This window comes from Bos grunniens, chromosome 4 (assembly GCF_055505025.1).
Source record: "Bos grunniens cultivar Pamir isolate PY7600 chromosome 4, Bosgru_T2T1.0, whole genome shotgun sequence".
NCBI lineage: Eukaryota > Metazoa > Chordata > Mammalia > Artiodactyla > Bovidae > Bos > Bos grunniens.
Genome location: NC_141168.1, coordinates 15,397,051 through 15,421,393, shown reverse-complemented (window position 1 = coordinate 15,421,393; position 24,343 = coordinate 15,397,051). Strand labels below are relative to the sequence as shown.

The following is a 24,343-nucleotide window of genomic DNA, read 5'->3' as shown; positions in this document are numbered from 1 at the left end:
CTCAATCTTTCCCAGCATCAGGGTCTTTTCCAATGAGTTAGCTCTTTGCATCAGGTGGCCAAAGTGTTGGAGTTTCAGCCTCAACATCAGTCCTTCAAATGAACACCCAGGACTGATCTCCTTTAGGATGGACTGGTTGGATCTCCTTGCAGTCCAAGGGACTCTCAAGAGTCTTCTCCAACACCACAGTTCAAAAGCATCAATGCTTCAGCGCTCAGCTTTTTTTATAGTCCAACTCTCACATCCATACATGACCACTGGAAAAACCATAGCCTTAACTAGACAGACCCTAGCCTCAGGCAACCTCTAATCCACTTTCTATCTCTATGTATTTGCCAATTCTGATTGTTTTATACAAGTAAAACCATACAATATGTGGTCTTCTGCCACTGGCTTATTTCACTTAGCATAATATTTTTAAGGGTCATCACCATGTCTTTCTTGAGTGTCTTCTTTTAAGGAGAATGAAGCCTTTCCTGAGATCTCTCAGCAGAGTCCTTAGACTCTCTGGTCTAAATTGAATTACACAATCGATTTCTAATCGAAGCACTAACAATGGAAAAGGAATTACGATGAGTATCTTGAAGTGATGTAAACCAACTCCCAGCCACAGGGATGGAGTTATATAGTCACCTGCAAAGTTGTCATAGGCTGGCAGGGACTGTGAATGTGAGAGGCGGATACCTGAGCAAATTTGGTTCCTTTTAGGAAAGATGAATGGGGAAATGGATGACGGATAAAGAAAGTCTACAATGTGTTAGATAGTACAAAGTAATTCCAAATGGAGCCAAGGTCAGTGGTGAAAAAGGCCACACTTATCTTTGGTATATTTATTCTCATGGTCTTTTCTTCCTGGCTATTTGTTCTGCATCTGCAAGTTTCAGACTCTAGGACACCATGAACGTCCTATTCCTGTAGGCTTGCCATGGCCACTGCCGCATGCCACTCCATACACCACCCCTGCCATACAGCCTACCGTCAGGTTTAGCTATGCTGACCAAGTACAGGGAAGTGGCAAAGGTGGGGAGAAGTAAGTGAGGTGCGGGCCACAGAGCACCCTCTCTAGGTCATCAACAGACAAAATTGGACATGTCAGCTTTGTTGTTCCAGCTTTATGTGGTTGATGTATATAACTAGGAAGGAGGTTGAAAGCATGAGAACGTGCTATATATGCACGTGTGTATATCTGTATATGTATATCTTGTCAGCGAGTAGTTAAAATGTGAAGCCACCTTAAACCTTGAGTCCTCCCCCTCGATTTAGTCTCATGTTTTCTCACTGTTTTCCACAGTAGGGAGCGATCCCGCTGGGCACTTAAGCACTTCTTAAATCCCAGGGCATTTGTGAGTAAGCAAGGCTCTCCTGTTTCCTCTTACGCTACATCTAAAAGAGGTCCTTTCCCTCAAACATTCTTAATAACAGATTTTGTGCCAAGAGAAAGTCACCTCAGGATTGGTTTTGGACTAATGGGAAGCTAGTGGGTTTCTGGATGGTCTGTTGTGTTAGGAAAACAAGATTTAAAAAAAAAATTTGTATATTTTGTAATAAGGCGTAGTTGATTAACAATGTTGTTAGTTTCAAGTGTACAGCAAAGTGCTTCAATTATACATATACTTGTAGCTATTCTTTTCCCACTTAGGTTGTTATAGAATATTGAGCAGAGTTCCTTGTGCTATATAGTAGGTTCTTGTTGGTCATCTATTTTAAATATGTACACACATGTACACGTTCAGGCAAAACTCCCTAACGATTTCTCCCCATGAACCCTTCCGCTTGATAACCATAACGTTGTTCTCTAAGTCTGTGTTTTGTAAATAAGTTCATTTGCATCGTTGTTTTAGATTCTGCATGTAAGAGATATTTATGTTTCTTTGTCTGACTTACTTAGTATGATGATCCCTAGCATCCATGTTGCTGCAAATGGCATTATTTCATTCTTTTTATGGCTGAGTAACATTCTATCATCTATGTGTATCACATCGTCTTTATCCATTCCTCTGTCAGTGGACATTTAAATTGCTTCCATGTCTTGACTATTGTGAACAGTTCAGCCATGAACATTGGGGTGGATTATCCTTGGATTACAATAAACTGTGGAAAATTCTGAAAGAGATGGGAATACCAGACCACCTGATCTGCCTCTTGAGAAATTTGCATGCAGGTCAGGAAGCAACAGTTAGAACTGGACATGGAACAACAGACTGGTTCCAAATAGGAAAAGGAGTACGTCAAGGCTGTATATTGTCACCCTGTTTATTTAACTTATATGCAGAGTACATCATGAGAAACGCTGGACTGGAAGAAACACAAGCTGGAATCAAGATTGCCGGGAGAAATATCAATAACCTCAGATATGCAGATGACACCACCCTTATGGCAGAAAGTGAAGAGGAACTCAAAAGCCTCTTGATGAAAGTCAAAGTGGAGAGTGAAAAAGTTGGCTTAAAAGCTCAACATTCAGAAAACGAAGATCATGGCATCTGGTCCCATGACTTCATGGCAAATAGATGGGGAAACAGTGGAAACAGTGTCAGACTTTATTTTTCTGGGCTCCAAAATCACTGCAGATGGTGACTGCAGCCATGAAATTAAAAGACACTTACTCCTTGGAAGGAAAGTTATGACCAACCTAGATAGCATATTCAAAAGCAGAGACATTACTTTGCCAACAAAGGTTCATCTAGTCAAGGCTATGGTTTTTCCAGTGGTCATGTATGGATGTGAGAGTTGGACTGTGAAGAAGGCTGAGTGCCAAAGAATTGATGCTTTTGAACTGTGGTGTTGGAGAAGACTCTTGAGAGTCCCTTGGACTGCAAGGAGATCCAACCAGTCCATTCTGAAGGAGATCAGCCCTGGGATTTCTTTGGAAGGAATGATGCTAAAGCTGAAACTCCAGTACTTTGGCCACCTCATGTGAAGAGTTGACTCATTGGAAAAGACTCTGATGCTGGGAGGGATTGGGGGCAGGAGGAGAAGGGGACGACAGAGGATGAAATGACTGGATGACATCACTGACTCAATGGACGTGAGTCTGGGTGAACTCCAGGAGTTGGTGATGGACAGGGAGGCCTGGCATGCTGCGATTCATGGGGTCACAAAGAGTCGGACACGACTGAGCGACTGATCTGATCTGATCTGATCCTTTCAAACCGTGTTTTTCTCTGGATACATACCCGGGAGTGGGATTGCTAGATCATATGGTAGCTCTGTTTATAGTTTCTTAAATACTACAGATACTGAAACACGAGCAAGACTCTTCCAATACTAGAGGCTGTTGGCTATCAGTCTGTGCATACTTCTAATCCTCTCAGGGAGAAGACAGAAATATCAGACCACCTTACCTGCCCCCTGAGAAACCTGTAAACAGGTCAAGAAGCAACAGTTAGAACTGGACATGGAACATTGGACTGGTTCAAAATTGGGAAAGGAATACTTCAAGGCTGTATATTGTCATGCTGCTTATGTAACTTACATGCAGAGTGCAACATGTGAAATTCCCTGGCTGGATGAAGCACAAGCTGTAATCAAAATTGCTGGGAGAAATATCAACAACCTCAGATATGCAGGTGACACCACCCTAATGGCAGAAAGTGAATAGCAACTGAAGAGCCTTTTGATGAATGTATAAGAGAAGAGTGAAAAAGCTGACTTAAAACTTAAAGTTGAAAAAACAAAGACTATGGCATCCAGTCCCATCACACCATGGCAGATAGATGGGGAAGAAATGGAAACAGTGACAGACTTTATATTTTCTTGGGCTCCAAAATCACTGTGGACAGTGACTGCAGCCATAAAATTAACAGATGCTTGCTTCTTGGAGTAAAGGCTATGAAAAACCTAGATGGTGTACTAAAAAGCAGAGACATCACTTTGTCAACAAAGGTCCGTATAGTCAAACTTACAGTTTTTGCATTAGTCGTGTATGGATGTGAGAGTTGGAACAGAAAGAAGGCTGAGTGCAGAAAAATTGATGCTTTCAAACTGTGGTGCTGGAGAAGACTCTTGAGAGTCCATTGGACTGCAAGGAGGTCAGACGAGTCAATCCTAAAGGAAATCAACTGTGAATATTCATTGGAAGGACTGATGCTGAAGCTGAAACTCCAATACTTTGGCCACCAGATGCTAAGTGCTGACTCATTGGAAATCACCCTGATGATGGTTAAGTTTGAGGGCAGGAGGACAAAGGGGCAACAGAGGATAAGATGGTTGGATGGCATAATCAATTCAGTGGATGTGAGTTTGAGCAAACTCTGGGAGACAGTGAAGGATGGGGAAGCCTGGCGTGCTGCAGTCCAGGCAAAGAGTTGGACACAACTGAGCAAAAACGACAGCACATACTTCTAATGCTCTCAGGGAAACACAACTTCATTTTATAGGCAACTGAATTCACACTTTCAATGTGTAGTTAATTTCAACATGTTCATGCATGCTCAGTCATGTCTGACCCTTTGCGACCTCGGACTGTAGCTCCTGGCTCCTCCGTCCATGGGATTCTCCAGGCAAGAATACTGGAGTGGGTTGCCATTTCCTTCTCCAGGGGGTCTTCCCAACCCAGGGATCGAACTCACATCTCCTATGTCTCCAGCATTGGCAGGTGGATTCTTCACTGCTGAGTTTCCAGGGAAGCCCAGTTTCAATTTGTAACAAGTACCAAATATGGCAGCATGATGTGTGAAGGAGACACAAATCCCTATCTTTGACCATGCAGAATGTTCTCCAGGCACGAGTTGGAGGCCCAGGAAAACTCCACGTGGCAACTGGGAATTGATTTTCTGCTCTTTGGGAACCTCACTCAACTGTTAGCAATCCTTAACAAAGAACGCAGCAGAAGAGTATAAGCCATGCCCTTGTCTCTGACTGTGCTCCTCCGGATAGTTCTTTGGCCTCATCTAAGGCATGAAAGTGCCGTCGAACCTCAGGGCTGGTGCCCAGCATCTAAGGGCTGTGGTAGCACACCTTTGTGTCCCTCTCTGTAACCTGAAATTCTCATCATGGCCCAGCAGAGATGTTCCAGGACTCTCCCTATGAGAGAGGACCAGTCTCCAGTCCTTGACTAATGGAATCAATACCTGCAAAAAAAAAAAGTGGAGGGGGATGGGGTGGGGAGAAGGAAGCAGGATGAGGCAGAGGGAGTAGCTGAGCTGTGACACAGCCTGATCACCTCAGCTGACCCTGTGAGGAGCTCTGAGGCTAGAATAACCAGTCAGTGGTCTCTTAATTGGGGTTGAATTTGACCAGAGATCAAATTGCCAACATCCGTTGGATCATCAAAAAAGCAAGAGAGTTCCAGAAAAACATCTAATTCTGCTTTATTGACTACGCCAAAGCCTTTGACTGTATGGATCACAACAAAAATGTGGAAAATTCTTCAAGAGATGGGAATACCAGACCACCTGACCTGCCTCCTGAGAAATCTGTATACAGGTCAAGAAGTAACAGTTAGAACCTGACATAGAACAGACTGGTTCCAAATCAGGGAAGGAGTACGTCAAGGCTGTATATTGTCACCCTGCTTATTTAACCTTTATGCAGAGTACATCATGAGAAGTGCTGGGCTGGATGAAACACACGCTAGAATCAAGATTGCCAGGAGAAATATTAATAACCTCAGATATGCAGATGACACCACCCTCAAGGCAGAAAATGAAGAAGAACTAAAGAGCCTCTTGATGAAAGTGAAAAAGGAGAGTGAAAAAGTTGGCTTAAAACTCAAATTCAGAACAGATCATGGCATCCAGTCCTATCACTTCATGGCAAATAGATGGGGAAACAGTGGAAACAGTGACAGACTTTATTTTTTGGGGCTCCAAAATCACTGCAAATGGTGAGTGCAGCCATGTAATTAAAAGACTGTTGCTCCTTGGAAGAAAAGTTGTGACCAACCTAGACAGCATATTAAAAAGCAGAGACATTACTTTGTCAACTAAAGTCCATCTGGTCAAAGCTATGGTTTTTCCAGTAGTCATGTATGGATGTGAGAGTTGGACTATAAAGAAAGCCGAGCACTGAACTGTGGTTTGAACTGTGGTGTTGGAGAAGACTCTTAAGAGTCTCTTGGTCTGCAAAGAGATCCAACTAGTCCATCCTAAAGGAAATCAGTCCTGATATTTCATTGAAAGGACTGATGCTGAAGATGAACCTCCAATACTTTGGACCTGATGCGAAGAGCTGACTCATTGTAAAAGACCCTGATGCTGGGAAAGATTGAAGGCAGGAGAAGAAGGGGACAATAGAGGATGAGACGGTTGGATGGCATCACTGGCTAGATGGACAAGAGTTTGAGTAAGCTCTGGGAGTTGCTGAAGGACAGGGAAGCCTGGTGTGCTGCAGTCCATGGGGTCGCAGAGTCGGACATGATTGAGTGACTGAACTGAACTGATCAGGCTTTTCTGTTTTCTTCTAGATCATACTAAGTGCCCATCTGCAGCCTGGGCAGTGCCACACTCTCATCCAATTGTGGTGATAAGTCACAGATCACAGAGGGAGGACTCTCTTCACTGCCATGAAACCTGATACACCGTGTGCACAGATACACAGAGAGCTGACACAGCTGTCCTCCCCGGGCACTCACAGGCCAGCACACACATAAGCACATTTGATGTGGTCAGATCACACCCACTCGGGACAAGGGTGTCCCAGCCAGCCTGGATTCTGTTGGTCCTAATGACAGACATGAGTATAGAGCTCCCTGTGGATGTGTGATCCAAAACAAAGATAAAATCAGCTCTAGAACAACAGAAAAGTGTATGTATAAAGAAAGTATACAAAGTATACATCTCCATATAGGGTATAGATATATACTTTAAGAAAAAGCTTTATTCTATATTTCTTCATTTTTTGATTGGAAACTTCTGGAAAAACTCATTTAGGCTGAACTTTTCTCACCGAGGGGAAACATTGTTCTGCTGAAGCCCTGAAGTTTAATCTGCCTGTTGGACCATGCAGCGTGAAGTTCCAATTTTTTCTAACCTGCAGGCAAGCGGTTCAGCAACTTATTTTCAAATGCAGATCTTTTAGACGGTTGGAAAAGAAGAGTTGAAAATAACTGTCGTACCTAAAATATCACAACATTTTACAGCTAGGCAAGATATTTTTTTAATGATGATCTAGTCTCCTAATTTACAGGTGGATGGTCTAGGAAGTTCACCCGACCCTTAATATGGCCCCTTGAGGATTAGAACTTGGCAAGTATGCTTTACTGCACCATAATCTCGTCGGCCTGTCTCATTTCTCTTAAACAGTTCATATAGGGGGGTGATAGGAAGGATGTGCGTCTTTATGCAGTAAATGGGGAAACTAGACTGCAAACTCTATGAGGGCAGGGACCATGGGGAGGGGTGATGTACAGGTGTGCAGCCCCTGTGCCTAGCGCATGCGCAACACTCTGCAACTGTTGGTTGACCAATAATGGATGGGAGAAGGAAAGAAAACATTCTTGATTGACTGGCATGGTCTCCACCCTACAGGTACTAGTCAGGGGAAGAGGTGGGAGGACAGAGAATTAGAATTGCCCTCTGGTGGTCTGCCAGTCCCCTGACGTCTCTGCCCTCTCTTACTTGCTAGGATCTATTCACTACATTGTGGATGCTTTGGAACTGTGGTGTTGGAGAAGACTTTGGAGAGTCCCTCTGGCTGCAAGGAGATCCAACCAGTCCATCCTAAAGGAAACCAGTCCTGAATATGCATTGGAAAGAGGACTGATGCTGAAACTGAAACTCCAATACCTTGGCCACCTGATACGAAGGACTGACTCATTTGGAAGAGACCCTGATGCTGGGAAAGATTGAAGGCAGGAGGAGAAGGGGATGACAGAGGATGAGATGATTGGATGGCATCACCGACTCAATGGATATCAGTCTTAGTAAGCTCTGCGTATTGGTGATGGACAGGGAGGCCTGGCCTGCCGCAGTCCATGGGGTCGCAAAGAGTAGAACACGACTGAGAGACTGAACTGAACATTGTGGCCAGAGATGTTCAAAATGCAAATTAGATCACGTCATTCCCTTGACCCTCCCGGTCTTCCCATCCTGTTGCCTATAACGTGGTCGGAGCTCCTTACTACCTTGGCCTGTCTTGCTCACCTCTCCCTCTTCACGCCTGACACCCACTCCTTGGTTCTCTCTGCTTCACCCACACTGGTCCCTGACTTGGTAAACTGCCTCAGACTTTACAGCTTTTGCCCTGATTGTTCCCTCCCTCAGAAAAGAGGACCTTGCTTGACCTGCTCCTTCCCGCCTTCGGGTCTCAGATTAATTGCCCCTTACTGGGAGAGGCCTAACTTAAAATGGTTCTCTCCACCCACTTTCTATCACCTGTTTTCATTTTCTTGCGTACATGTTGTTGTTTAGTGGCTAAGTCGTGTCTCACTCTTCACGACCCCATGGACTGTAGCCCGCCAGGCTCCTCTGCGCTCCACTGTCTCCCCGGGTTTGCTCAAATTCATGTCCATAATGAATGAGTGGTATATTATCACTGCCTAAAATTCTCTGATTTGGTGCTGGGCCCTAAAACAGTGTTCGCCTTTTAGGCTTCTCATAAAATATTGTTGAGCGACAGAGGGATAGGTGTAAGGATGAATGGATGAATGAGTGAGTGAGTGAAGTAGTTCAGTCGTGTCTGACTCTAGGACCCCATGGACTGTAGCCCGCCAGGCTCCTCGGTTCCGCGGGATTCTCCAAGCAAGAATACTGGAGTGGGTTGTCATTTCTTTCTCCAGGAGATTTTCCCGACAGAAGGACTGAACCCAGGTCTCCCGCATTGTAGGCAGACGCTTTACCGTCTGAGCCACAAGGATGGAGATCAAATAAATGTTTGATCAAAACCCGAAGGCAGTCCCTGGAGGCGGCGGCCCCTGCAGACCGCGCCCTCCCTGCGCGCCAGGAACCCGCTGCGGAACCCGAGGGCGGCGGTAGCTGTTTCCCTTCAAAGAGCGGGGGACTCTTAAGGGAGCACACAGGAAAGGCAGGGCGGCGAGAGGGACCAGCCGTGGTGAGTGCGGCGGTGCTGGCGCTGGGAGCCGGGAGCGGGTTTCGGGGACCATGCAAGCGCTAGCGCGCTGGACTCGGGGGTGTGGGGCGGAGCCCCGGGGGCCGGGCCTAGGTGACCGCTGTCGGAACGCCGCTGCGGGCGGAGGGTGTGTGAGCGGAGGCCGGGCGGAGCGGCACTGGGAGAGCTCCGAGCCTCGGATGGCGGGGTTCCTGTTGCCCCTGCGGGAGGCACATGTCCTGGGCTCTGCTCCCAGAGCTGTCGCTAACTTGTGTGACCCTTTCCTTTTCTTGGGGACGGGGGTAAGATGGGGGCGGGGGGGGGCGAAGAAGAGAGCGATTCAGCTAACTTATTTGCAAAATAGGGCTAATGGTCTCTGGTCGGTTGATTCATTCATTCCGCCCTGCGTTACTAGGTTCTGTTTGTGAGAACCTGCTTTCTGAGGGTTCACAGTCTAAGGAAAGCCCCACCGTATGTGAGGGGCGGTGGAATACAATTGGAATTTGGGAGTTCTTAGGGGAAAAGCAAACATGCATTTCGGATGAGACGTGCAACCATTGTTTCTCCAATGGCTATTATATGCCAACTTTTTTTTTAGTAAAAAAAAATTTTTTTTTAACTGTGATTGGAGAATAAGAATTCTGTTGGGTAATTAGAAAGCATATACATTGGTAACTCATATGTTGCATATTGTGATGATGACCTAAATAAGGAGACGTTTACAAAGTCATCCACACCTGGTACAATGGGAACTTCACAGCCAGATGAGTTGATCAGAGCAGGTGTATCCTCATTTTGGGGTCGCAAAGAGTCGGACACGACTGAGCCACTGAACTCAACTGATCCTTATTTTATTCGTAAAAACATAAGAGACAGGTTAAATGACTTACCCAGGCTCTCACTGCCAATAAGTGACAAGAGTAGGACTTGAATCTAAGCCGATGTTCTTTCCACTGCTTGGGGTTGCTTGCATGGTTCTGCACTAGTTTTATAACGCACAGACCCATTCATTTGTGACGCAAGGCAGTTCCAGTGGGTCATGGGTGGCCTTAAAACAGACTCTTACAACTCTTAAATTGTTCTATAATTTCTGTCCTTACCCTGGGTATTTTATCTGCACTCTATCTTGACCTCCTTCACACTGAGTCCCAAATCTATATCTTCTATCCAGTTTCTCCTGGCTTCTAACTGCTAAGTCCAGATACCCATTGATCATTTCCATTGGATCCCCCATGGGAATCTCAAACTCAGCATCTCCTACACCACATGTAACACCTTTCTTCATGAACCTACTTCCCAGATCCCATGGCTGAAATCATTATTCAGTAAATTGCCCAGGTACAAACCTGGCTTGGTGCCTCTTTTCTCACCATCTATAATCAATTGATCACGGGTGAACGTGTTAGTTGCTCAGTTGTGTCCGACTCTTTTCGACCCCATGGACTGTAGCCCACTGGGGCTCCTCTGTCCATGGGATTTTTCCAGGCTAGAATACTGGAGTGGGTTTCCATTCCCTTCGCCAAGGAATCTTCCCGACCCAGGAATTGAATCCAGGTCTCCTGCACTGTAGGCAGATTCTTTACTGTGTGAGCTACCAGGGAAGCCCTAATTGATCACTCAGTGCTGCCAAATTCTGTTTTCTAAAGGTCTACCAAGTCCATCCCCCTTTGTTCTTTCCTTCACTTATGTGACTAGAGATTGTAATAACTTCCTGCCGCCTCTTTGTAGCTTTGAGCTCAGCTTCCTCCATCCCATTTTCCGTTTTGCTACAAAGTGATTTTTCTACAGGCCAAATGTGATCCTGCCCCTCACTTACTTAAATCCCTTCAGGGTTTTTTATTATTGTCAATATAATTTCCAAAGTCTTTTTAGCATGGATTCAAGGTCCTGCCTGAAGTTTTCCAAACCTCCTGGACCTTCCCCATCCTTTATCTCCAAACTACTCTTAGTCAGAGTGTGGTGCTGACCTCCGTTAGAAGCAGGGGAGGACTGGTTAGTACTGAACATGATAATGCAGAAAATGGCCTTTGTGCAGGTACCCAGTCGAATCTTGGAGGCAGAATTTTGGGTGAAGAAGAAAAGCATAGTGTTATTGCTTTGCCAGGCAAAGGGGGACACAGCGGGATCATGCCTTCAAAACCTGTGTGTCTCAACTCTGGGGGACTTGGTGAGGAGTTTTATGGGAATGGTTTACAGGCAGGGTTGTTAATAAGGATCAGCTGTGCAGGGCCTGCGCCTCTTTAATCTGGCCTCAGGTGGGTTTCTGATGCACTTCTATGATTCTCGAGTTTATCACACTGTGACCGTCTCTGGGATGAAGAATGCTTCCTCAAGTAATTAACATGTTCTCTCTGTTGGGGGTTCTAGTTCTGGGGTAGAGTGCCAAGAATCCTTCCGTTTATCGCTTGAGGCAGAAGCAGGACTCTGCCCCCCAAGGCTGCACTTTTTTTTTTTTTTAATTTCTCCTCCCTTGTCTCTGTATCCCACTCCTTTCCCTGATTAGCAACTGTTTGAACCTGCCCTTTCGAACTTGGGGAAGGTCAAGAAATGGGGGGCACAGGCTTTTGTGCCCAGGAGCTCCCCAGGGTACTGGTCTGTTTCACTGACAGCCCAACTAAAATAAGTCAGAATCTCAGAGTCATGCCCAAGAATCTGCATTTTAAACAAGTTCTTTAAATTTTAACAAGATCTATATAGAGTTTGAGAGGCCTTGTTCTCACCTTCCGTACTGACCCTGTTCCCTATCTACACCTGTCGGCACACGTGTGTTTCTCTGAACATACCTTGCTGTTATTGAGGCCTTTGTGGGCAGAAGTCTCCTTAGCTGCTGCTTTGGTGTTTCTCCTCATTGTTCAAGACCCAGGGTACATGTCATGCCTTCTGGGAAGACTTCCCCAATCATGGACCACCCTGTCACCTCCAGCCCCCATTAGGTCATTCTCGTGGTTTCTCACAGAGCCGTGATTTAGCCCTCAACAGCCTCCCCCTGTGTTACAACCATACTTTATGTAATTGTTTCGTACTTGTGGCTTTCACAGTTGCCAGCACTTGAGAATAGACTTGTGCTTCTCTGCCTAGCAGCCAGCCCAGAGCCTAGCACGTTGAATGAATGAGCGCTTTCGGGCCAGGTGGCGAGGCATCTAATTATCACATGTGATTTCGGGTTCCTTTATGTGCCATCCTGCACTGCGGCCCTGATGGCACCGGTTTCACATGTGACTGGTGATAAGGATGTGTCTGGCCTTGAGAGGAGTTTTAACCAGTGGTGGCAGTAAAGAAAAATTAAGTAGTGACACTTGTTAAAGACTGGTAAGACAGACTTCCTCCAGGGTGGGGAGAGGCATCTGGGTGGATGTAGAAACCACTGCAGGCGGTATTGGACTGAGGGGAGGAGCTTGGACTCAACCCTGACTCCAATGAGGACAAATGGGTGTTCATAGCCAAGGAGCAGGGTGGCATCAGTGGATGGAAAATTGCTAAAGAAATGTCAGGGGTAGAGGGGACTCTTATTAGGTGACCCAGTAGGATTCTTGCTGAAGGCAGACCAGGGTGATAAGATATCCAGGGTGGTCAGATTCCTGGTGGGGATGGGAGATTTTCACCTAACTACCTTAGTAGGATTCTTGCTCAAATTGGATTCTACAAGGGCCGAGAGGGAAGCCCAAGGTAAGTCCTAGTCCAGCAGAACTCAGAGCCTGATTCAAGTTTCTGGTCAAGAAGAGAGTCCCTGTGGTTAAATGGAGTAATAAAAGAACTTGTGTGTGCTAAATCACTTCAATCCTGTCCAACTTTTTGCAAACCCGTGAACTGTAGCCTGCCAGGCTCCTCTGCCCATGAGATTCTCCAGGCAGGAGATGCTGGAATGGGTTGCTATTCCCTCCTCCAGGGGATCTTCGTGACCCAGGGATCGAACCCACATGTTTTACATCTGCTGCATTTGCAGGCAGGTTCTTTACCACTAGTCCTGCCAAATAGAATCAGCAAAAGCAGCTGTTCCCGAGCTGCCCCCAGCCCCATCAGCATTGGTCTATTTACCTCATGCACACATAGTTAAAAATGTTCTATCTAGAAAATAATTAAGAAAATTTAAAAAATACATTGCCATTTAAAACATAAATATCAGCCGTTATCTCACAAGAGGGAATTACTACAAAGTCTCATGTGTTTATTTCTGTTTTTTTTTTTCATTTATATTTGTGTTTGAACGTAACTGGTAAATGCCAATTAAATAAGACTTAAATCCTGCCAGTTTTACTTAAAATTATATTTATTAGTTTTTTCCACGTCAACAAAAATTCTTAGTGAAAATTTAATGTAGGTGGGGGAATAGTGTTCCTTGACCCTTGTAGGGTCCCTACCTGGGTCTGGAAATCGAATTGACAAAGACAGATTAACAGGAGCAAAGCATGCAAGTTATTTAATGAAAGTTTTACATGACATGAGAGCCTTCATAAGGAAATGGGACCCAAGGATTTGAGTAGACCATGGTGGAGGAGCGTGATAGGGTAAAGAGTATGAGGTATTGTAGCAGAGGAAAATCTTAGAGAGACCTGCATGTTAAGGAGTGTTTGTCGACAAAGCAAGTGCCTCTCACTGGAGGGTTTTATGATCTGTTTAAGAAACAGCAAGGTGGGGAGGTGGTCAGAGTGACCTTCCTGCTTCTGCTATTTTCCAAACCTTTTCTGAGTACGATATCCACCCTCACAACGTGCCATGTTTGGGGTAGCATGTCTTGAGCCCCATCTCATTCCACAGTTATTTATCAAATGGCTGTTAGGCACCAGATCTTATTTTGGACATGGGGATTCTGCAGTGGATCAGAGCAGTCAAAGTCCTTACTCATGGAGTTTACATTCCAGTGGGATAGTAAACTAACACATAAGGACCATCCACGTGATAAGTGCAGTGAAGAAAAACAGAAGTATATATGGTCACTTTTTTTTTTTTTTTAATTGGAGGCTACTTTACAATACTGTGGTGGTTTTTGCCATACATTGACATGACTTTGGTTTTGAGTGTGCATGCTCGGTGGCTCAGTCATGTCCGACTCCATGCATTGCAGCCCGCCAGGCTCCTCTGTCCGTGGAGTTTCCCAGGCAGGCATACTGGAGTGGGTTGCCATAAGGTTATGCTAATTTACCTTCCTTATAGGAGTGTGTGAGTGTCTGTCTCATTTTATTTTGTCATCAGTGAATACGATCATTTTAGAATTTCGTTCATTTTATCGGTGAATGGTGATAGTTCTTTGTAATTTGCATGTCTTTGATTACCTTGGAAGTTGAGCATTTTTACAGTTATGTACATTTCCTCTTCATTGAGTTTTCTCTGAATGTTCTTTTATTGAGGGCCTCGTTTTCTCCTATTTTGAATAACCCTTTTACATCACTAATTTGATTACTAATTTGATGATAATAAGCACTTTATATATAAAGGCTAAGCAGATACTTTTAAACAGGTATAGTGACTGTAAAAAGAAAGCAAAGACAGGACTCCTAGAATTCCTTTCCCCTTCTTTCTAAGAAAAAGTGATGAAAGAAGAAAAAGTATAGTTTGGGTGTAAAGAAGTGAAGAAAGCAAGGAAATGTAGGTGGGCAGGTAAGAGATGAAGTATCTAGGAAGGAAGAGGAGGAAGGAAGGAAGACGTGGAGAGGATGAAGGAAGGAAGAGGATGAAAGCGTAGGGCCCACATGATTCCTTGGATAATTATATTTTTCTTTTCTGCCTCTACTAATCTAGCAAATCCCTAAGAGAAGATGACTGTGTTCTTTAAAACGCTTCGAAATCATTGGAAGAAAACGACAGCTGGGATCTGCCTGCTGACATGGGGAGGCCACTGGGTGTATGGGAAACACTGGTAAGCGTCTGACAGCCCCCACACCCCACCCCACCTCACGTGCAGCACAGAACAGTCCACGGGGGCCTGTGGGTAGCGTCCTGTTCAGCTGTGCTTGTCTCTAAAACGTTGTGGTATAAAAGGAAGGCAAATATTAAAACCTCAGAGACAATGGCTCCTTGTAACCAGTCCTGAGAGGTGGAAACTGTGGAACTGTTGAGACTTACACCTCAGTGGACTCAGAGTACTGCCGCCAGATCAGGACAGGGAGAGACTGAGCGCCGCCTCGAGAGAGGCAAGTGGCCGTCCAAGGAAGGGTAGAGGCTGGCGCTCACACGTCTCCTTGGGGTTTTAGTCCTCCTTTTCTCACTCTAGTCTCTCGATATGTGACGGTGGCCATTGCCAGACACTGAGTCCGCTCCCTCCAATGTCTGGCTCGGGCTTTCCTCGTCTAACTCGTTAGCCTGGGTTCATTTAAATGAAACTAAGACTTTCCAACCTTTTGTTTGAGGAAGGGATTCCAGGGAGTCCTGGGTTTTATTACCCTTCAGGTCTGCAGGGAGAAGAAAGTGCCAAGCTTTTCTTCTGGTTTAACATGCTAATAAAATTTAAATAAACAGTTTTTAAAAATAAAAATTATACAGATTATTAAGAGACCCAGTCACACAGTAGTCTTTGGGGGATTCAGGGCTACATCTTAAATATATAGCAACCTTCTCTAAAATCCAGGTGTCCTAACTGATTGCTTTGTTAAATGGAACCCACTGAGCAGGCTTTACAATGGAAGTCTCCACATTGGAAAGCAGACTTACATTGGTCCTTTTGTGAACATCCTCAATTCACCCGTCAGAGATCATTTATGATAAACGTGGTATCTACTTTCTGCAGGTATGGAGAAGATGACCCGTTCCCACCTCCTCTTAGGTATTCTCAAAGCTGAGCACGTGAGCTCCATTAGCTAGCATATAAAGAACAGACCCAAGAATCTTAAAATTTTAATATATAAAAAGAAAGGCAGAGGAAAGGTTTTAACAAATTGTGTCTGGAGCACATAATTGGCTTTTCCTCCCTTTTCAAGCTACATTTGAGCCCTCCAGGGAAGGCTCCTTATAGCTCTAGCCTAGTTCCTACCTGGATTTCCTTTGGAGGAGCACCCAGTCCAGGCCTCAGCTGGCTCAGTGCAGGAGAACCTTCCCCTCACTGAGGGTTATGGCTGTTGCTCCTGTGGGGTGAAGGTCTGAGGAAACAACCACGTCCTCAGTTCAGGATGTCTTTAAGGTGCCATAGTTACTTCTCATAGTATAGTCTTGAGACTTTTAAAAAGGCCCCATTAAGTCTCTAGCACTGAGTCAGAGGTCTTATTCTCAGTTGGATCTGAAACAGCTTGAACTGGAAGTGTAGCAGGAGCCTGAAAGCTTCATTTTGCTCTTTCTCTTCCCTTGACATTCAGGGTCACTGCTTAGAATGTGAACCTCCGTTGTCCTGCATAGCTTGCTTTTCTCAAGTTCTCTCCTGCATGCTTTGGTGCTACTTGGCACCCCTGCCCCTTTAAAAATATTGTGATAAAAATCACTAGCAGAAAATTTACCACTGTGACCATTTTTAAGTGTACGTTCAGTAGCATGCAGTATGTTCATTTTGTCATACAACAGATCTCTAGAACGCTTTCATCTTGCAAAACTGAAACTCTGTGCCCATTGAACACTGTTTCCTCCTTCCAGCCCCTTGCAACCACCATTCCACTTTCTGTTTCTGTAAGTTTGACTGCTTTAGTTTATGGGGTTGCACAGAGTCGGACACAACTGAAGCGACTTAGCAGCAGCAGCAGCAGCAGCAGATACTTCATGTGAGTGGAATCATGAAGTACGTGTCTTTTGTGACTGGCTTATTTCACCTAGCATGGTGTCCTTAAGGTTCACTCATGTAGCATATGGCAGGATTCCTGTCTTTTTTAAGGCTGAATTGCATGTGTAGACCACATTTCTTATCCATTTATCTATTAATGGACATTTGGGTTGCTTCCACCTCTTGGCCGTTGTGCATAATGCTCGTACATTGGACTTGGGCATGCAGATATGGCTGCAATATCTTGTTTTCAGTTCTTTTGGATATATATCCAGAAGTGGGGTTGCTGGATTAATGGTATATCTATTTTTAATTTTTTGAGGAAGCTCCATACTGTTTTCTATAGTGGCTGTACCATTTTGCAGTCCCAGCTGCACAAGGGTCCTACTTCTCCACATCTTTATCAAGGCTTATTATTTTCTGTTTTCACGCCCCCCCCTCCTCCCCCATTATTGGCCATCCTAATGGGCGTGATATGGCCTTTTGTGGTTTTGATTTGCATTTCTCTAATGATCAGTGATGTTGAACATTTTTTCATGTTTGCTGGCCATTTGTTTATCTGTTTGTTTGTTCACTGGTAGTATATGAAAACATGACTGATTCTTGTATTCTGTAACTTTGCTGAATTTGTTTTCTACATAAAAGATTATGTCATCTGCAAACATAATTTTATTTCTTCCTCTCCAATTTGCATGCCTTTTATTTCTTTTTCTTGCCTAATTGCTTTGGCTAAGATTCCCAGTACTATATGCAGTAGAAGTGGCAAGAGCAGGCATCCTTGCCTTTTTCCTGATCTTTAAGGAAAAGTTTGGATCTTCACTGTCGAACATGATGTCAGCTGTGGGCTTTTAATACATGTTCTTTATTGTATTGAGGTAGTTTCCTTCTATTGTCTTTTTTTTAAAAAAATCTATATATCCCCCAACTTTTCACATAACAGTCCTAACACAATTTTTTATACTAATCTAGTTTTTTTTTCCCTGAGAAAATCTTCCCCTGAACTCTCTTGAGTAGAAGCTACTCTTGCCTTCAAATGTGTTGGCATTCTCCTAGCTTCTCAGTACCTATTCCAAACCATTACTCTTTCATCATCATATAAAAAAATCTCTTCTCTTTTGAGGTTCATAATATCTGACTATATCATAAAACCATAAAAACCAAAACCCTCCCAGATTTCTGGGGTCTCATCTGTTGCATTAGACTCAGGCTTCAATGCCTGGCTTATCAATATCCTTTTGTCTTTAAGTCTTGTTGTCTTTCTGAACGCCCTGAGTGTTTATGTGAATGACCCATCTAATAGCACCTCATCTTCCCTTTCCCTGACTTTATCTGTTCCTGTCACATTAAGTCTTTGCCTCTTTCAACTCCACCCATTCTCATTGGTTGAATGCTAAACCTAATTATCACTTGTCCCTGTTCCTCTGTTGAAATATGGAACTTCAGCATCTGAATCTTTCATATCAGCCTTCTGTTATCCCGGTTTTCTTCCTTTACTCCCCTTTTTCAGTGTTATCAACCTCTTGTCCCTTGGGGCCTCCATTTCTTCCCAGTCTGTCACTCATCCCTGCCTTCTTCACGTTCTTCTGTCCTTGGTTCCTCTATCCAACATATTAGACAACTTCTCAATACCAGTTTTCATATATCCTCCCTGGCTTTTTCACAATCTCACTTTCTCTTCTTCTAAGTTAAACTTTTTGAATAGATTCTGCCTCCCTATCTCCTGCCCATGCTACATCCTGTTTGGTCTTCATTAGAATTAGTCTTGCCAGTTTTATTCCTTATTCTTTTTGACTGTGCAGCTTTAGACACAGTTGATTCTTCTTGAAACTTTTTTTTCCCTTGACTTCTGACTGCCAGAGTCCTATTTTCCTCCTACTCCTCTAGCTGCTTATTCTCAGTTTTCACTTTTCCCTTCTACTCAGACATTAGAGAAGTATTAATAGTTCTCTAGGACTCTGTCCTAAGGGCTTCCCTGGTGGCTCAGATGGTAAAGAATCTTGCCTGGAATGGAAGAGATCCGGGTTTAATCCCTGGGTTGGCAAGATGCCCTGGAGAAGGGAATGGCAACCCACTCAGTATTCTTGCTTGGAGGATTCCATGGACAGAGGGACATGGCGGGCCACAGTCCATGGAGTTGCAAAGAGTTGACCACTACTGAGTAACTTTCACACACGCACACAGGACTCTGCCCCAGGTCCTCTGCTCACTTTATACCCTTTCCTTATACAGTCTCATCCACTTGCAGTGGTGTCACTGTCAGCTGTAGACAGACAAACCCCAGGTTCATATTTCCATAAACACCTCCTCGTCTGAGCTCCAGACCTTTGCATGTATTCAGCTGCTTACAACTTGTCTCCTTGGATAATTCCCAGGTGCCTCCCAACTCAACAGACTAAAAGTAAAATCAAAAGCTTTCCTGGCAAGCCTGTTCTTCTCAGTGATGGGTACCACTCACCATCCATGTAGTTTCCCAAACTAAAAATTTGAACATCATTCTCCATTCATCCTTCTGCCTTATTTCCCACATTCAGGTTATGGCATTCTGAGTGATTTTGTTTCTTTTATATCGACTTTGTGCAGTTTCTTCTGTCCTTCCTCCCTGTTACCACCTTTGTCTTTACTACCATCATCTCGGGCTGGATTCTTACTAAATGCCTTCTGGCTGTTCTTGCATCTGATCTTGACTGCTTCTAATCTGTTTTGCGCTGCCAGTACCGTACTGTCTTAATTACTGTAGCTTTGTAATATATTTTGAAATTAGTGTTAGCCCTTTAACTTTCCTCTTCTTTTTCAGAATTCTCTTGGCTATTCAGGGCCCCTTGAGATTCTGTATGCATTTTAGGAAGCTACTGAGAGACTCAAACTTTTTGGCCAGCCCAATTCAGGTCTTTCAGAATGCCATGTCCTATTTTTTTTTAGGGTCCCTTGGAGAGCCTCCAGGAGTGTTCCCTCCTAGAACACTCTTCCCTTCTCTTCTTCCCTAGCCAACTACTATTTCCCCAGGTCTCAAATGTTACTTCTTCCCTTTCCCCTTCAGACTAGGCAGTCTTCCCGTATTCTCTCCATAGTACTACGAACTACTGTGTAATTGTTGTTGTTCAGTCGCTCAGTTGTCTCTCTGCAACCCCATGAACTACAGCATGCCAGGATTCCCTGTCCTTCACTCTCTCCCAGAGTTTGTTCAGATTTATGTCCATTGAGTTGCTGATACTATCTAACCATCTCATCCTCTGCTGCCTTCTTCTTCTTTTGCCTTTGATCGTTCCCAGCATCAGGGTCTTTTCCAATGAGTCAGCTGTTTGCATCAAGTGGCCAAAGTATTGGAGCTTCAGCTTTATCGTCAGTACTTCAGTGAATATTCAGGGTTGATTTCCTTTAGGATTGCTTGTTGGAACTCCTTGCAGTCCAAGGGACTCTCAAGAGTGTTCTCCAGCACCACGATTCAAAAGCATCAACTCTTGGGTGCTCAGCCTTCCTGATGGTCCAGCTGTATGTATATTCACTACTACTGTCGTTTTTTGTTCTGTTCGCTTCTTCCGTCATAAGACTCTGCAGGCAGGGGCCCTGTTTGTCTTTCTCAATGTCATCCCCCCCAAGGCCAGCACATAGAAAGTACTTTACATATATTTTATTTATCGAGGAAGGAACAAGCAAAAGAAAGAAGGTCTGAGTTCTCAGAGAGCAAAATCTCAACCGTTTTGATTGGCTACTTCTGAATTCACAAGCCCAGGCTTTTGAATATCCTCCTGAAGAAAATGATACACTAAAGCCATGGTTAGGTTACTCTTCCATCTTCACCAGTTTATTTTGAAATGGTCATGAATTTCCTCAGTTTCCCGCTTTACCGTCTTTATCCTCGTTCTTAGACAACCTTAACTCCTTTTCAAAGAGAAAGAACATCAGCAGTTACCTCTGTATGCACATTGCTGTTCTTTTTGTCTCATTGTATGCAGCTGTATCCTGCCCAGGACTAGCCTCTCCAACCCTCATATGGATCCAGTTCTTCCTCCTTTGTTGGTTATCCTTTTCCTTGCTTGTACCTTTTTTTAAAAAACTAATTTGTATCGGAGTATAGTTTCTTGACAATGTTGTGTTAGTTTCTGCTGTACAGCAAAGTGAGTCAGCCACAGGTATACATATATCCCCTGCTTTGTAGATTTCCTTCCCATTTAGGTCACCACAGAGCACTGAGTCAAGTTCCCTTTGCTATGCAGTAGATTCCCATTAGTTATTTTATACATAGTATCAGTAGCCCTCACGTGTCTTGAACCCCATCCTTCCTGCTTCTTGCCCCCCGTTTGTCAAACTGTTCAGAGCTGAGATGGGTCATTTCAGCCGTGTGTTCCCATTTATTTACCACCTGTGTTCTCCCTTTTACACCGTTCTTGACAGCTTGCCTCACACTTGCATAGCTCTCCCTCTTTTTAGAATAAGCTTAGTAAAACTCGGTTTTCTATCCCATCATTTGATTGACCCTGTTCTTGACGAGGTCATTAATGCTTGTTAAATAAAGTAGATACTTTTCAGTTCGCATCTGCCACGTTTGATTCTCCTCAGTTACCTTTAGGGCATCTTTTTTTTTTCTCCCATTGTTTGATATGCCATGTGGCATGCTGGATATTAGTTCTTTCAGTTCCCATACCAGGGATTGAACCTGTGCCCCCTTGCAGTTGAACCACAGAGCCCTAACCACTGGACCGCCAGGGAGTTCCCACCTGTAGGGTGTCTTTTTGCTCTGCTTGTCCCTAGATGCCGGTGTCCTATCCTCATCCCATAGACTTCTTAGGTGATCATAACCACAGTAGAGTTTTCAGGTGGGATACTTAGATCTTGGAGTCATAGTATTTTCTAGTCCATGTCTTACTTCCCTTGACATCCTGCGTGAGGCGTGTCCCTGGAGTTGTACCAGGCAGTCGACAAGCAGAATATTCTTTCTGAAAGAGAACTCTGATCATGTCACTGTGGTACTGACAACCTGGAAATAGCTCTCCATTGCTTGGAACAAAAAGACCCAACCCCTTAGCATGACATAAAAGAGACTTCATGATCCAGCCCTGTCGTCCTCTCCAGCTTTCTTCTGATTCCTTTTCATCCCCCGTCCATCGCACTTGCACTCAACCTCTGTGTTCTGGAAGTCTCTAGAAAAAACCCTGTGTCTCACTCTCCCTTTGCTTGTGTTCTCCCCTCTGCCTGGAACACTTCTGCTCTTCTTCACTTTGCCAACAGCTCAAAAAATGTGTTGCCAAGCTGTGTAAAGCAGTGGTGGCATTACTGAATAAGAATAAAAGAAAGCAATGTGTGTTAAGTACCCCATGCCTGCTGGGCTGCCGGTGCTGGGCTTGTTGTTTCCATGTACTTACATGGTCTCGTGCAATCCTCAAACCAGACCTGTGGGAGAGAGAATGTTACTTCCATATATAAATTAAGATGTTGAGGCTCAGAGAAATTAATAATTTGTCTAAAATGGTCTCTCGGCCTACTGGTGAAATTGAGATTTGAACCCAAGTTAATCACGTTCTGTAATACATTCCACGTGCTTTCTTTGCTGCTGACCACTTTTGAACAGTGATGCTCACTTCAGTATATAAATTCTGCTGCACTGATTAAATGACATTACCTTTTAAATGCCTTTTTTATGCAGCTTTACTAGAGTTGTTCTATTATGTTCCTGTTTCATTTTTTGTTGCTCACATGGAATCCAGCTCCTTTATTAAATAGACAGAATGCATTTATTAGCGTTTAGTAGAGATGAGGTGCAAACTGGACACGTAGCCCAGGGAACGCGGCCCTCATTTCAGAACCTTCTGGACTCTCTTGTTTGGTCCTTCATGCTCTCAGTGGTTTTCTGTGAGCCTCTGTTCATATTCTGGTCTGACTCCCCTTCTCTTGGCCTTTCACTTTTTCTCCGTGTCTCCCCCACTTTTATAAAAGATTTATTTATTTATTACGGCTGCTTAGGGTCTTTGTTGCTTTCTGTAGTTGCTGCGAGTGGGGGCTACTTTTCATTGTGGTGTGTGGGCCTCTCATTGTGGTGGCTTCTCTTGCTGCAGAGCACGGGCTCGAGGCACACAGGCTCATGGTTGCGCTGCAGCATGTGGGATCTTCCTGGACCAGGGACTGAACCCACGTTCCCTCCCTTAGCAGGCAGCTTCTTAACCACTGCATCAGGGAAGTCAGTCCCGTGCCCCGCCCCTTTAAGCTTCCTTACCTGTGTGTAATTTATAGATGAGTACATTTCTTTTTCTTCCATTTTGTGAAAATCTTTAAACGTACAGCAAACTTGAAAGCATTTTACAGTAAACATCTGCCTACCTACTTCTTGGATTCCAGACTTCACTGTATTTGCCTTGTCACGTCCCTATCCATCTGTCCATCGTCTCGATCTTTCTTTCTGAAGCATTGCCAAGTAATTTGTCAACATCGATGTACTTCTACCTGAAAACCCAACCATGTGGGTCAGTAATTAGAGTTTAGCACTTGCTTATACTGTGTTTTTCCTTTACAATGAAATTTACATACAATGAAATATACAGATTTAAGCCTGCTTTCCCTGAGTTTGTCAGATGCAGACACCTGTGTACCCCAGACTCCTGGTAAGACAGAGTGCTGTCATCCGTCCAGGTGCTTCCCTTGTGCTCCTTCACCATCACTCCCTGTCCCCCAAACCCTGAGGCAGTCATTATTCTACTTTCTTTTTCCCACCATAGACTAATCTTTTTTTTATTTCTAGAACTTTGTATGAGAGAAATCATATAATATAAACCGTATTCTTTTTTTGTTAAGCTTCTGCCTCTTAGCATAATATCTTTGAATTCATCCATATTGTTCATTTCTTTCCTTCTTTTTTTTTTTTGGCTGAGTAGTATTCTAGAAGATAAGCATTGAATATTTTATAGTTATAGAATTTTAAGTTTTTTGTTCCATTATATTTTGCATTCCTCATTTTAAAAAGCAAGCAAATCGTTATATGTGTTTGACTTTCTTTCCTTTGGAAGGAAACTGGTGTCTCCTGATATAGGATTCACATACCAGTAAGAATAATTGACTGTGTTTCATTGTTGACTTTTTGATTAAATAACGACCCTGGTTTGATAGGTGGGCTTTGCTGGTGGCTCAGCTGGTAAAGAATCCACCTGCAATGTGGAAGACCTGGGTTCAATCCCTGGGTTGGGAAGATCCCCTGGAGAAGGGAAAGGCTACCGACTCCAGTATTCTGGCCTGGAGACTTCCATGGACTGTTAATAGTCCATGGGGTTACAAAGAGTCTGACACGACTGAGCGACTTTCACTTTCATTTTTAAGGAAAAGTGTGTGTGTGTGTGTGTGTGTGTGTGTGTATGATAGCTTTGGAAAAAATGACATGTTATTTTTATCCATCCGATTTTGGACTGCTGTCTTTGTCTTTGGGCACAGGTATTATTTATTTGCGGGTGTTATTTCATGTTGTTGTATTTATAGTTTTTTCTTCTCCTGTGGGAATTTCTCTCCTTTTTTTCCTCCCTTCCCCTCAGTTTCAAGGGGAAAAAAAAAAAACCAAAACCCCTATGATCTTCTCGTCTGCATCCTTCCCTCCAGAGCAAGTTGCAGTAGTTGACAGGAGCAGCAGAGGCTGCTTTCAGGACTCTGGAAAAAGCAATTGAAGAGGAGGAAATGACCCTCTTTGCTGAAAGTAAAGAGAAT

The 24,343-nt window shown here is 44.0% G+C and overlaps 1 protein-coding gene across 18 annotated transcripts in view; it reads left to right on the top strand.

The window, feature by feature from the left end:
* AGK (acylglycerol kinase) overlaps positions 1-24,343 on the top strand; it is a 137,714-nt gene that overhangs the window by 28,118 nt on the left and 85,253 nt on the right. For 7 of the 18 annotated variants that reach the window (XR_015161968.1, XR_015161969.1, XM_086395187.1 and 4 more), the window contains exons 1-2: positions 8,951-8,988; positions 14,722-14,839. Coding sequence is in view for 10 of the 18 variants with exons in the window: in XM_086395187.1 (XP_086251313.1) it covers positions 14,739-14,839 (101 nt within the window). In the remaining 8 variants the exon portion in view is untranslated. Of the gene's footprint in view, positions 1-7,563; positions 7,862-8,020; positions 8,151-8,950; positions 9,288-11,269; positions 11,319-12,270; positions 12,295-14,721; positions 14,840-24,343 lie in introns of those variants that run through there. The other 11 variants (XM_086395192.1, XM_086395190.1, XM_086395195.1 and 8 more) reach the window with 9 other exon arrangements.